Genomic DNA, 12,026 nt, shown 5'->3' with positions numbered 1-12,026 from the left:
ACTAACACACACGCAAAGACACCATAGTAACACTGCCCGCCCAGGTACCGGGCTAGCCTCCTCCGAATGTTAACTGGCTGAAAGACCCAACATCGGTTACGACGGCAGGAAGGGCTGGGATCTCCAGTAAAAGCAGGGCTTTTTCTGGGACTGGTTCTGTTCCCAGAAGCCTTGCAGAAGGATGAGGGTCGCTGGACTGCAAAGAAAAGAGTATTCTAATTAACTAAGTTCACTATGCAGGTAAATTGACCCACAACTCCACTCTCCATCTCTCCACACCTCCCCCAGGTGGGTTGAAACTGGCACCTACACAATCACGTGGACCATTCGCCGGACCACACCTCCTGGCGGTTGCAGCCAGCTCAGGAACCTAGCACTTTTTCTCAGTTGGACTTGGCTTGAAAGGGACTGTCAGACCTTTTGCCATGGCTGCGAGGCCAGGGGCCGGTGGGGCCCAATCCCTCCTCTGTCTTGCTTAATAAAACTGCTTTCTTTCTGACCCTCCGAGTCTTTTTTTCTGTTTTGTGGCATAGCCTTTAATCTCCCAGCACCCGCCGCGAACTTATTCCAAGACCCACAAGCCAAGGTCACAGAATGGGCGTGTCACTAGGACGTTCGGAGAGCGTGCCTGGTTCGGTGCTTCATTTCACAGACAGTAAATCCGGAACAGGACTTCTCTCAGTGTCAAATGTCCCAGAAGGACAAACACGGGAGCTAAGACTCCGCCTTCTCTTCTTTGGCTCAGGCTAAGCACGGCGTCCCCCAGCTGTCGGCGTCCCAGCCCCTGCCCCTTCCAAGGCTGGCCACACCCACTGCTCCTCTAGTCGGGATCCTCCCTAGTTCTCCGCTGTCCCTGAGCTCATACTGTGAAGTCCTAGGTCTCAATATTAGTTCCCATGCCTAACTTTTTTTACCTCCACCTTCACCTCTCTCTCTTCTTATTTACGTCCGCTCCTCGATATCTTGACCAAACTGTATAATAAAGTTGGGAGAGGACTTTTTAAAACTACAACTCCCGGCATCCCCTGTGAAGGCGCTCTCGCGAGTTGTAAGGAGACACGTACGCGGAAGGAGCAAGCAGCAGCAGGCGGCAGAGCTGGCGTAAAGGGAGCTAGTGGTAAAAGGACCTACTTCGTGGAGGGGTGGCGGCCAGGGTAGGGGTAGAGGGCAGACCCTAGACGTAGGGAGGGCTCCGAGGTCCCGTCCTGTTCTCCTCATGTCCTGGATTGTTTTGGTTCCATAACCCTTGGCTACGAGAAACTAACGTCTATTAGACAGACTCAGTTGTGGGGTCCAGAGGGTCAGCAACCAATCCTCGGAATCCAGAGTTTTGGCACCAGTCCTCAGTACGGGCACTGCTGGAGCTTGTAGTGTTTGGCATGTCAGAGACACCTGCCCTTTGACTGAGTTTTAGCACATGCAGCTGTGGGATTCACATTCAGCACCCAGAGCTGTTAGGATCGGTGCTCATCTAATGCAGATTAGTGCTAGTACGCTGCTCGGGGTTCATTCTTAGGATTGAAATGAAATACCCGGGGCTCACGCGAGGTTTTTGCGGTTCCATATTCACCGCTGGAATTCGGAGCCGAACATCTAGAAAGAAGATGCAGGCTCTTGCAAGTTACTGGGATGGAGGCTTCTGGTTGTTGATGTTTGGGGTCAGATAAGGGAGTCCGTTGAGTTCCCAGAGTTTACAGAATTTCTTCACTGCCAAATGGTGGGGTGCAGGTTTTTGAAGGCTACCCAGTTCTGGATTGGCATGAAATTGGTGGTGGTAGGAAGGACTGTACTGAACTTTTGAGTTTGCATCCTAGGAAAGGGCGACGTGCTGCGATTTGAAGTGTGAGATCTGAGTGTGATTCTTCCGTTGGCAGTTGAGGTTTAGGTAGCAATCTCCATCATGCTCAAAGCTGTGATCCTCATCGGAGGCCCTCGAAAGGGTGAGGAGCTGTTGAATAGGGGAGGGGGTAGGCTGGAGCGGTCCGTGGGGTTAGGACAGCAGGAAGTTAGGAGGCTAAACTATTCTCCTCTCCTCTCCCAGGGACTCGGTTCAGGCCTTTGTCTTTTGAGGTGCCCAAACCACTGTTTCCTGTGGCGGGGGTCCCTATGATCCAACACCATATAGAAGCTTGTGCCCAGGTAACGCTGTAGGTTCTCTCACACTACGCTTCCCGCTCATCCCCTTCCTGCTGCCCGCTCCCCTTTCCCACCAAGGAAACTTGAAGGGCTGTCATTCACAGGTGCCTGTGTGAGTGGCATTTCTTCGGGTGGTGCAGAGCTGCAGCTAGCCCTGTTGACTCCCCTGCCTCTTGCTGCTTGGATTTCACACCTAGTTTTACAGTGTGGAGTGTGAGTCCAGGCGGGAAGCTAGAAGAGCATTTAGAGCCGTGGCATGGGGGCCTTTGTTGATGGTAAAGCGCAGAGCCCATGCTGCAGCTCCTTTTCTTTATTGCTTTGTAATCGGTGAGGTTTGGCCTTGAGTCCAGTCTCCCTTCTGTGACCCGGAGCAAGTGGAATTCTTACCTTCTTTGAGCTCTGGTTTTCTTATCTGTAAAGTAGAGATTAGACCTCCTTTGTAGAGAAGCAAGACTGTAAAATGCCTAATTCAATGCACACCCTCGATTATATCCTCGTCTCATGCTGGTATCGAACTGAGGATAATATATAATGGGAGATATTCGTTTGATACGGTGCTGACTTGCAGAAACATGAGGACCCACGCCTGCTCCCCATCACCTTATATAAAGAGCCAGTCATGGTGATGGACACTTGTAATCTCAGCACTGAGGAGGTAGAGACAGGCAGGAGTCTGGGGCTTACTTGGCCAGCCAGTCTGTCCTTATCATTAGGTCTCAGACCCTGACACACACACACACACACACGGTGGACCGCTCCTGAAGGGAGACCTGACCTTTGGCCTCTAGGTGGATGAATTCACATGGGCATGTGCACCCACCCATGCATGCACACACACGCATGAGCTACAGATATAGATCAAAGAGAGAGCACTTGTCTAGTATGTGTGAGGCCTTAGGTTCAGTCCCCAGTACTGAGAGAGAAAGAGGGGGCCCTGGATAAGGAAAGGGAGAAAAGGTGACTGGGTTATACATTAATGTAACTTGGTAGCTGAAGTCATTCTTAGAGTGGGTTCCAGTTCAGGTGCATGGGAGAATATAATGAAATGGAAAGATTTAGACTGAGAGATCTTCTATCTTCTGCATTACCCCAAAGAAAAGCAGGCTAGAATGGTTGATTACCCAGGATACACAGCTGAAGCTGAACTTGTATCCTCTGGACTTCTGGACCAAATTCTCCTAATTCTATCAGAATTTTTCTCTCCCAACCTCTTCTCTTGTCCTAGGTTCCTGGGATGCAGGAGATTCTGCTCATTGGCTTCTACCAGCCTGATGAGGCCCTCACCCAGTTCCTAGAAGCTGCCCAGCAGGAGTTTAACCTTCCAATCAGGTGTTTGAATGCATGAGCACATAGACACACTGCACACACACACACACACACACACACACACACACACACACACACACAGAGTCTCTAAGTTCTTGGAGTGGTTTGAGTCAGTATTTGTCAGGGCTCATTTCATACCCAAGGGATTCTTATTTTGGCCATCAGAATTGCTTAATACAAGGTTTCTCTGCAGGCCTTGGCCAGTACTTCTGACAAGGGCAGAGATATTGGGGGAGGGTGAGTCCGGTATCCTGGCTCATGGTGTCTCACTGAGTTGGCTGGGGTTTCTGGGGACAGATACCTGCAGGAGTTTGCTCCCCTTGGCACAGGAGGTGGTCTCTATCATTTCCGGGACCAGATCCTGGCTGGGGCACCTGAGGCCTTCTTCGTGCTCAATGCTGACGTCTGCTCGGACTTCCCCCTGTGTGCCATGTTGGATGCTCACCGACGCCAGCGCCACCCTTTCTTACTCCTCGGCACCACAGTGAGAGAGAGAGAGAGGGGGCTGGGCGGGCCGAAGGCTGTAGAGAGGCTGGGACCACTCTAGGTCTTAGAGTAGAAATGGCTGCTGGGAGGGAGATGTGCTGCCCCAATGGGAATGGAGGTGTCATTGGTAACCCTGAGCCCTTTGGTTGCTGGGAAGTAGGGAGAGGGAGGGCAGCTGTCAGCTCCCGATTCTGCTGAAGGCCTGTCAGTGTCAGAGCTGCGTGCCAGGTGTTAGAGGGGAAGGAAAGGAAAGGAGAGAAAACAGCCTCGGCTGCCCTGGAGAAGGCAGGTCACTGTCTCGGATATGTCTGTCTCTCAGGCTAACAGGACACAATCCCTCAACTACGGCTGCATTGTTGAGAATCCACAGACGCATGAGGTGAGAGCAGAACTGGGGCTGGGCACCCCTCTGCAAGATCAGCCCCATACCTCTAGAGAATGCTGAGAATACTCTTAAGGTGAACCCCATCATGTCCAGTGGATAGGACAGTGTGGGTACCATACCCTCTTCCCTTCCCTTCCCTTGGAACCCTTTAAGAAAGAATGACAGGGGGAAGGGCTGCCAGTTCTTTTCTGTAGGTGTGATGTCTTAATAAATGTATGCACGGGGCACTCTGGAACACAGAAGAGAGGCCCAGCAATGGCTTGAGTGGGGGACAAGGCTTCCTTCCGGAGCAGGGTGAGCAGGCAGAGAGAACAGTTTCTGCAAAGACAGGCAGGAGGTGCATGGTACTCTATAATTACTGAGGTAGGAGCATACTCCCTAAGGCAAAGGGGCATTGTCTCTGTCTGTGAGAGTCCCTGTCCCTGAATCTCACTGATTTTGACACAAGAACCATTTGATTTATTTATAATTTAATATATATAAAACATATCTGTAATGTACATGTATGTGCATATGAATACACGCAGTTTTTAGGCTGGCATCAGCTAGACATGAGAGAAACAGAACCACATTTCCTACCCCCCTGAAACCTCGGTCTACAGGAGAACGAGTCAGAGGCCGATCCTTAGAATTGGCACAGTGGCCTGAGTGAGGTATGTCCCGAGGCCAGGGGTGACAGGCCCGAATAGCCATATGGAACTGGCAGGAGAGGACTGAGGGGGAACAATGTCAACTGGGTTTCTAAAGGTGGGTTTTCCAGAGGAGGAGGGAAGGACATCCCAGTGGCCTGGAGCTGTGCTCCTGCAATGCTAGGGCTTAGGGAGGGTAGAGCAGGTAGCCCTCTGGGAATGTAGAGCCTGGTAGAGGCAAGGGGTGGGCTACCATTTGGGCCTGGGAATGAGAACGTGAGATTGTGTTGTTGTTGTTGGTGGTGGTGGTCCGCCCTCCACTATCCTTTCTGCTTTCATGTCCTTAGGTCCTACACTATGTGGAGAAACCCAGCACCTTTATCAGTGACATCATCAACTGTGGCATCTACCTTTTCTCCCCAGAAGCCCTGAAGCCTCTTCGGGATGTTTTCCAGCGTAACCAACAGGATAGGCAACTGTGAGGCAGCCTCCATGACCCTGAGACCCAACCCCAAACATCCTAGACCCAGACTCCTGCCCCCTGCCAGGCTCTGAAGGTTCCATGTCACCCTTCTCACCCTCTCTCCCTTTGCCCTTTTCCCAGTGTCCTCTCTAGCTAGCCTTCCTAAGCCCCTCCCCTTCTAACCCCATTCTGTCCCTCTTCCTTATACACCCCAGCTCCTCCTCTGTCACTGCCTGCCTATTCCCCTTCTGGTCCATTTCTCTCCAGCCCTGGGTGTCCCAGAGACATCTTTGAGAACAGACGGCAACACACACTTGGGTGCCCATGTGCTCAAGTGCAGACACACACACACGTTTACACACACACAGGCTGCCCAGAGACCTGCTTGCTCATGTGAGGTTCATCCTTCCCAAGCCTGAAAGCTGCCTATTAGGCTTCTCCCGCCCAGATCCCATCTCACGCCTCATTCATCTGCTGACAACCATTTCTCACTCCACCATGTCTCTGCTTCTCCCCATCTCTCCTGGCTTCTCTGTCTCTGTTTCCGCTGAGCTGGCATCTCTACCATCTCTTTCCCCCCTCTCTCTGTGACTGTCTCTGCCCTCACCAGCTGCCTTGCTCTGGGGTGAGTTTTTTTTTTTTTTTTTTTTGTGCCATCCAGTAAGGGAGGGTGACTGGATGGGTGACTGGGGGGAAGGTAGACGTGGCAAGGATGGGAGGAGTGGGATCCAGTGAGGCATGGGGCTCCCCAGTGAAAGCAGTCTATCAAGGGTAGAAGAAGTCCCTAGAATTTGGATAGAGACCTTGATAGAGGAGCCAAGCTCGAAGAGGTGGCGAAAGCTCCTTCAGTTCTGATGTCTTCTCCTTTCCCGGCCAGAGAGGAATCTCCAGGCTCATGGCCTGGGGCAGGAACCATCCGACTGGAGCAGGATGTGTTCTCGGCCCTGGCCGGGCAGGGCCAAATCTATGTGCACCTCACTGATGGTATCTGGAGCCAGATCAAGTCTGCAGGGTATGTGGGGGTTTGAGAAGAGACTGCCTCTGATCTTGAGGCTCTGAGAGTGGCATTGGGATGGTAGGCACAGGTCCTGCTGGACCATGAGTGTCTCACTCCCTTTTCCGACTCCTAGCTCAGCCCTCTATGCCTCCCGTCTGTATCTGAGCCTATACCAGATCACTCACCCAGAACGGCTAGCCAAACACACTCCAGGGGGCCCACGAATCAGAGGTACCACCCCATCCCATCATTGCCATTTACTGTCCCACACCCTGGGAGCCTACACCCTTCACCTCAGGTGCGGAAGTGAAGGCTCAGTCTCCCCCCACCCCCGTCCAAATGTGTTTTGGGGTATCTGCCCTCAGGTTGTTTGTTCTGCTTCTAGGAAACGTTTACATCCATCCAACTGCTAAAGTGGCCCCATCTGCTGTGGTAAGCTGTGGCCCCAACTTAGGGAGAGGCTGTTGGGATTGGTGGGGATACCCAGGGACTGAGCTTAGATGCTGGTGCGTTTCTTTGCTTTGGCTCACCTGTTATGGGGCCTTGAGCATCCTCCGTCCCCCCATTCTCTCCACAGCTGGGCCCCAATGTCTCCATTGGGAAGGGGGTGATTTTGGGCGAGGGTGTGCGTCTGCGAGAGAGCATCGTCCTTCATGGAGCCACTTTGCAGGTAGGAACTAGGCACACAGTAGTGTGTGGTACCCAAAACGGCTGAGGGGGAGGTCCCAGGGATGCCTCCCAGGACAAGAAGGGTGAGCACTAGGCTCTGCATCTCCCTTCCACACATTCTTATGCCTACCTCCCGTTCCACTCACCTTGAACCATCCTATTTGACAGGAGCACACCTGTGTCCTTCACAGTATCGTGGGCTGGGGAAGCACTGTGGGGCGCTGGGCCCGCATAGAGGGGACTCCCAATGACCCTAATCCCAATGATCCCCGAGCCCGCATGGACAGTGAGAGCCTCTTCAAGGATGGAAAGCTACTTCCTGCCATTACTATTCTGGGTATGGTTTGTGGGGGTTAGGGGTAAGGGTTGGGAAGCTCCACAGGTGATGTTCTGTATGTATCATGTACGTGTGTGCATGCGTGTGTGTGTGTGTGTGTGTGTGTGTGTGTGTGTTTTCTTTCAACAAATACTTACCAAGATCCTGTCATGTACTCGGCCTGAATGAGTCACTGGGGGCTGAGACCAGGAGCACAGATGGGCAGGGAGGGCCCCCTCTTGATGGCCTAGCCATGGCCCAGGCTTCCTGTCCCTTCACCTCTCATGACCTGCTTGCTCCTGGTGCCCTCGTCCACGCTTCAGGCTGCCGTGTCCGGATCCCTGCCGAGGTGCTCATCTTGAACTCGATTGTTCTGCCACACAAGGAGCTGAGTCGAAGCTTCACCAACCAGATCATCCTGTGAGGGGTGCTGTGTAAAGGCCCCCAGGACTCCTGCCCACTCCCCTTCGGGCTACTGCCTGCCTGGCCAGCTCTGCCCAGAAAGGATCTGAGGAAACCAGGCAGAATCCTCCCTTGCAAGGAGCCACGTGTGTGGCCCGGGACTTCTGGCCTCCCTCCCCAGGCCCAAATAAACCCCTATGAACCTTGGAGCCAGCTTGGACTCCGCTTGTGCCTGGGCTGGGGGTGGTGGTACGAGAGGGGCAGCTGAGTCAGGCCCCCCCACATTAGCATTTAAATTGGAGTCCTTGCTGCTGGCTCATGAATAATGAATCCAGAGTCTTGGTAAATCTCCCCCTCCCACTGCCTCAGCCTTCTGCACTAGCTGCTTTAGAGGGAGACCCTCCAGGCTCCCCTGCCTGCTGGCCCTCTGACCTTCGCCCTGCTTGCCTGCCTTCCTGGGCCTGGCTTTATAGAACGCTGAGATAAAGCTGAGGGATTTCAGAGGGCACACGCACACTTGCTGGGAGGCTTGGGCCCAGACTGAACACCCAGCAGCCCGTTCTCCTCAACTCCTGCCAAGACCCAGCCCTGGCCTGTTTAACGCTTTGCCAGCTCCATCTGCTCCAGACTGCCTTTGGGGAGTTGGGGATTTTGCCCCTACTCCAGGGGTCTCCCAGGATCTGTCTCCCACTCCTCTGGCAGAGGTCTCTCGTCAGGAGACGCATTGTCACCTTTTGGCAGCCTCAGACCTTCTGGCAGATCATAGCCCTGCTCTCCACACGTCTCTCATGTTTGCCCATGACCCCAGTGTGCCCCTCTTGGCACCCCCCTTTCCACAGCTGTGGGTGCTGAGCTTAGTTGCCAGATGAGCTGGTAATGATCGTAATCTGCTAATTGAGAGGAATCTAATTACCCGGAGAGAATGGGGGGCAGGGTTTGGGTGGGAGGCAGGAGGGGGTCCTGGCAACCAGCTTGGGTGGCAGGCAGCAGGGTGTCCGGGTCTTGTCAACATCAGGGTTGGGACAGAGCCCAGGATCTCGTAGCTTCCTAGGCAGGAAGTTAGAAAGATATATAGGAACTAGACCAAGGCTGACCTGGGGATTGGCCTAGATGTGACCTCCTGGGTCCTGAGGGCTGGGAGACAGCCATGGGAGATGGCCCAGGGTCTTAGTCCTAACCTGTAACCTGTGTCTCCACAGCCCCTTTCCGTGGTTTCTTTCCACCTGCCCCCAGCCGAGACCTCTCATCACCATCAGCAGAGAGTTGCAGACCGGCTCAGCCTGGGGTCACCTCCCTGAGGAAGGGGTTAGGAGAGGGTTGGACCACAGGGCCAGGCTCTGGGTCCCTCTCCTCTCCTCCCCCTATCCTGACCCTTCTGTTCCAAGTGGTTGGCAGAGGCCATGGCAGCTCCATCATAAATATGATAATTTAATTATTTTCTCAGCAAAACACCGTGAAATCCAATAAGTCTGTGTCAGGCCCTGGCCCCCGGGAGCCCCCTCCTAGACCCAGTGGGGGTGGAGACATGATGGCAGGAGGCACTCAGAGGGGAAAGGGTCAGTGTTTGAAGGTGGGGTGAGGCAGGGAAGCTGAACCCTTCAAAACATTCCCCAGGCTGAGGGGGTCACTCATGCAAAGTATCTAAACAGTGAGGGGGATGATGCCCCCATTTCTCCCCATCTGTCTAAGGGGCAACTCACACCCCATAATATGGGAGCACCCTGCCTCAAGAGGTAGCAGGGAGCCCCCTTGTCTGCTGCGCTGGGACCGCACCTCTCATGGAGGTATAGGTGTAGGAGGGTACTGGCTCAGGGGTGGGTTTGAGAAGAAACTGGGGTGGGAAGTGGGGGGAAGCAGGGGGAGGGATGCAGGGGAGGGGTGTGTTCCTGCCATTAGTGCTTCCCCCCCTCCCCAGTTTCTATAAAAAGATTATTCTGTAAAATCAGCGAAGGGGAACGAGCTGGGGGCCGGGGAGGGGGTGGGTCCCTGGCATCAGGCTGGATGGGGCGCAGGGGAGGAGAGCTGAGGACAGGGACTGAGTATGGAGAGATTTTGGATGGGCTTCAGGAGCAAGCAAGACAGGGTGAGCCAAGAACATTGGGTAGGGTGGGGGGGCCTGGTCAGAGCGGGACTGGGTGGGGGAGGCAGTGCCCTCTTTCCCTCATGTCCTTTTGCTGGGGTTGCCCAGGGCCCAATCCTACCTCTATATTAGTTCCTCCCCCTGGCACTTAGCAGCCATTATGGGGGAGCAGATTGCAGCCCCCTCCCCCTCTCTGGGAAGCAGGCACAGCTGGGGCCCGCCACATCTGCCGCATCAGCACGGAACACAGCTGGGTGTGCCCAGAGCCATGCTCCCCAAAACACAAAGAGGGCGGGAACCAAGGAGAGCCCAGACCCCTGAGATAGACACCCTGACACCTCTGCCAACAGACACTCCTCAAAGTGAAGCAACACCCACCAACACACGCTCCCTCGTGTGCAGAGACTGAGAACTGGCAAACACGCAATTACCCAGCCCCGCCTGCCACCCCCGCTCTCCTCCCGCAGCCCACTCTCTTTCCTTTCCTTCCCCCTAAGGCTGCCTTCTGTCACCAAGGCCCGCTCTGAATTGTCCTAGGCTAGGTCTGGGGGAGCGGGGGGCTTTGTTGGTACCAAGAACACCCTTCTAGTTGAGCAAGAGACAGTAAGGGGTGCCTCGGGGTCTCAGGGGCTCACCTTGAGAAGCAGCTTACCCTTCTTCCAGGATTGTACCCCTCCCCATAAGGAGACCTACCCCTAGACAGGTGGGGTCTCCATGCCAGCGGACCACCAACGACTATTCCTGTGGCTCGCCTGTGTTCCACAGGACACCACAAGGAGGCGCTGTGCGCTCTTAGTCTTTTCTAGACCTGTTCTGATCAGCTCCTGGGGCCAGCCTCTGCCAACCCTATTATCCAGTAGTCCTCTACCGTCCTCAGTTCATCGGTTGGCTTAGCTATGCCACCCCGGGCGTGTGTGGGGTGTAAGAGTCTGTCCATGACAAGAAAGTCCTTCTCCCCGGAACGGATGATCAAGAGTTTCTTCTTTCTCTTTTCCTAGTTAATAGCTCCTGATTAAACCTGCCTCCTCAAAGATCTCATTTCCCTGCTTGTCTCCTTGGCCGGGTGTCTTGCCCTCAACTTTCTCCTCCCTGCCCCCTCCCATCATCCCACACGGCACCCCCCCCCCCACCATGCCCCTCAGAGCTTTAATCCCTCCTGCTGCTGCGCTGCCTTATCTGCTCCCAGCAGCTTTCGCTGCTGCAAAGCCCTCTCCCCCTCCTCCTCGGGATCTTCTCTCTCTCCTTCCTTCTCTCTCTGCTCTCTGACCAGCGCCCCCTTCTGTCTAGCCTCTCTGTCACCCAGACCCCCTTCTCAGGGCTCCCTGGCTGATGGCCCTTTGCCCTCTGTCCAGCCTCAGCTCAGAGTCTGGGGGATGCCCATCCCCTCCCACTTTCCCCGTTCTACCTCAGGCCACTCCACTGACCTCTCAAACGTCATCGTTTCTGGCCAGTCAGGATTTGTACCTTTCTTCTTCCTGGCCCCTGTTTCCATGTTTTCTCCCTAGTTCTTCCAGATTTCTCTAATCTTGAACCCCAGCCTCTCCATTCCTGGGGACCAACGACCTCCGCTTGAGAACGCCCAATTAGATGCTGTGCTTCCCTGGGATAGCCCAGGGAGGGCCTGGGGGGGGGATGTGCAGAGAGTACTGGTGACAAAGGGGGTAGGGCCTGACGGTGGGACGCTAACCCTCTCCTGTTGCCTCAGATCACGTCTGGGCCTCCCCATCCCCCTTCCCCGGGACTCTCATTAACCGCTTCTCCTGCCTCGTCCGTGGCATAAATAACCCAGATAAATCAGCCGCCGTCCGCCCCCCGCCCCTCGGCCCCCGCACAGCCCGTTTGTCACCGCTGTTCGCTCGCCAGCCAGGCTTGGCCCGGCCAGCACCCCCCCCCCATCTTTGTCCCTTCTCACCCATGTCTGTCCCACACTGGCTTCCCACCCCCTGGTCAGCACCAGGTCCTGGTTTCTGAGCTCGGGCGGGTGGCAAGGAGGTGTCCCTTGGGATCAGGAGGCTGGGGATTCGATCTATGAATGCTCCTTAAGAGTTCAAAGGTCGTGTAGTTTATGAATAGAGCCAGCTAGCCAGGGAGTCGGGAGCCCACAAATGATCGGAAGGAGCAGAAACAGCTTCCTCTG

General features: G+C 54.6%; 1 protein-coding gene across 1 annotated transcript; it reads left to right on the top strand.

Annotated features, from left to right (window-relative positions):
- Positions 1–960: 960 nt before the first annotated feature.
- Positions 961–8,018, top strand: Gmppa (GDP-mannose pyrophosphorylase A). The gene is made up of 13 exons (XM_050161051.1): positions 961–1,117; positions 1,815–1,940; positions 2,042–2,139; positions 3,362–3,465; positions 3,760–3,946; positions 4,268–4,327; positions 5,310–5,440; positions 6,303–6,437; positions 6,556–6,653; positions 6,808–6,854; positions 7,000–7,092; positions 7,260–7,428; positions 7,731–8,018. Exons 2-13 carry the CDS (start codon positions 1,901–1,903, stop codon positions 7,829–7,831), a joined length of 1,263 nt encoding a protein of 420 aa, XP_050017008.1. The 5' UTR covers positions 961–1,117; positions 1,815–1,900; the 3' UTR covers positions 7,832–8,018.
- The last annotated feature ends 4,008 nt before the right edge of the window (positions 8,019–12,026 follow it).

This window comes from Alexandromys fortis, unplaced genomic scaffold, assembly GCF_014885135.2.
Source record: "Alexandromys fortis isolate MF-2015 unplaced genomic scaffold, M_Fortis_MF-2015_v1.1 scaffold_98, whole genome shotgun sequence".
In the NCBI taxonomy this organism is placed as follows: domain Eukaryota; kingdom Metazoa; phylum Chordata; class Mammalia; order Rodentia; family Cricetidae; genus Alexandromys; species Alexandromys fortis.
The sequence above is the reverse complement of the archived record's forward strand: the minus strand, read 5'-3'. Positions and strand labels throughout refer to the sequence as shown.

Coding starts and splice junctions, on each gene's coding strand:
- Gmppa (XM_050161051.1), top strand. CDS start 1,901: ATGCTCAAAGCTGTGATCCTCATCGGAGGCCCTCGAAAGG. Junction 5,441..6,302: donor AACCAACAGGATAGGCAACT/GTGAGGCAGCCT, acceptor TTTCCCGGCCAG/AGAGGAATCTCCAGGCTCAT. Junction 6,438..6,555: donor AGCCAGATCAAGTCTGCAGG/GTATGTGGGGGT, acceptor TCCGACTCCTAG/CTCAGCCCTCTATGCCTCCC.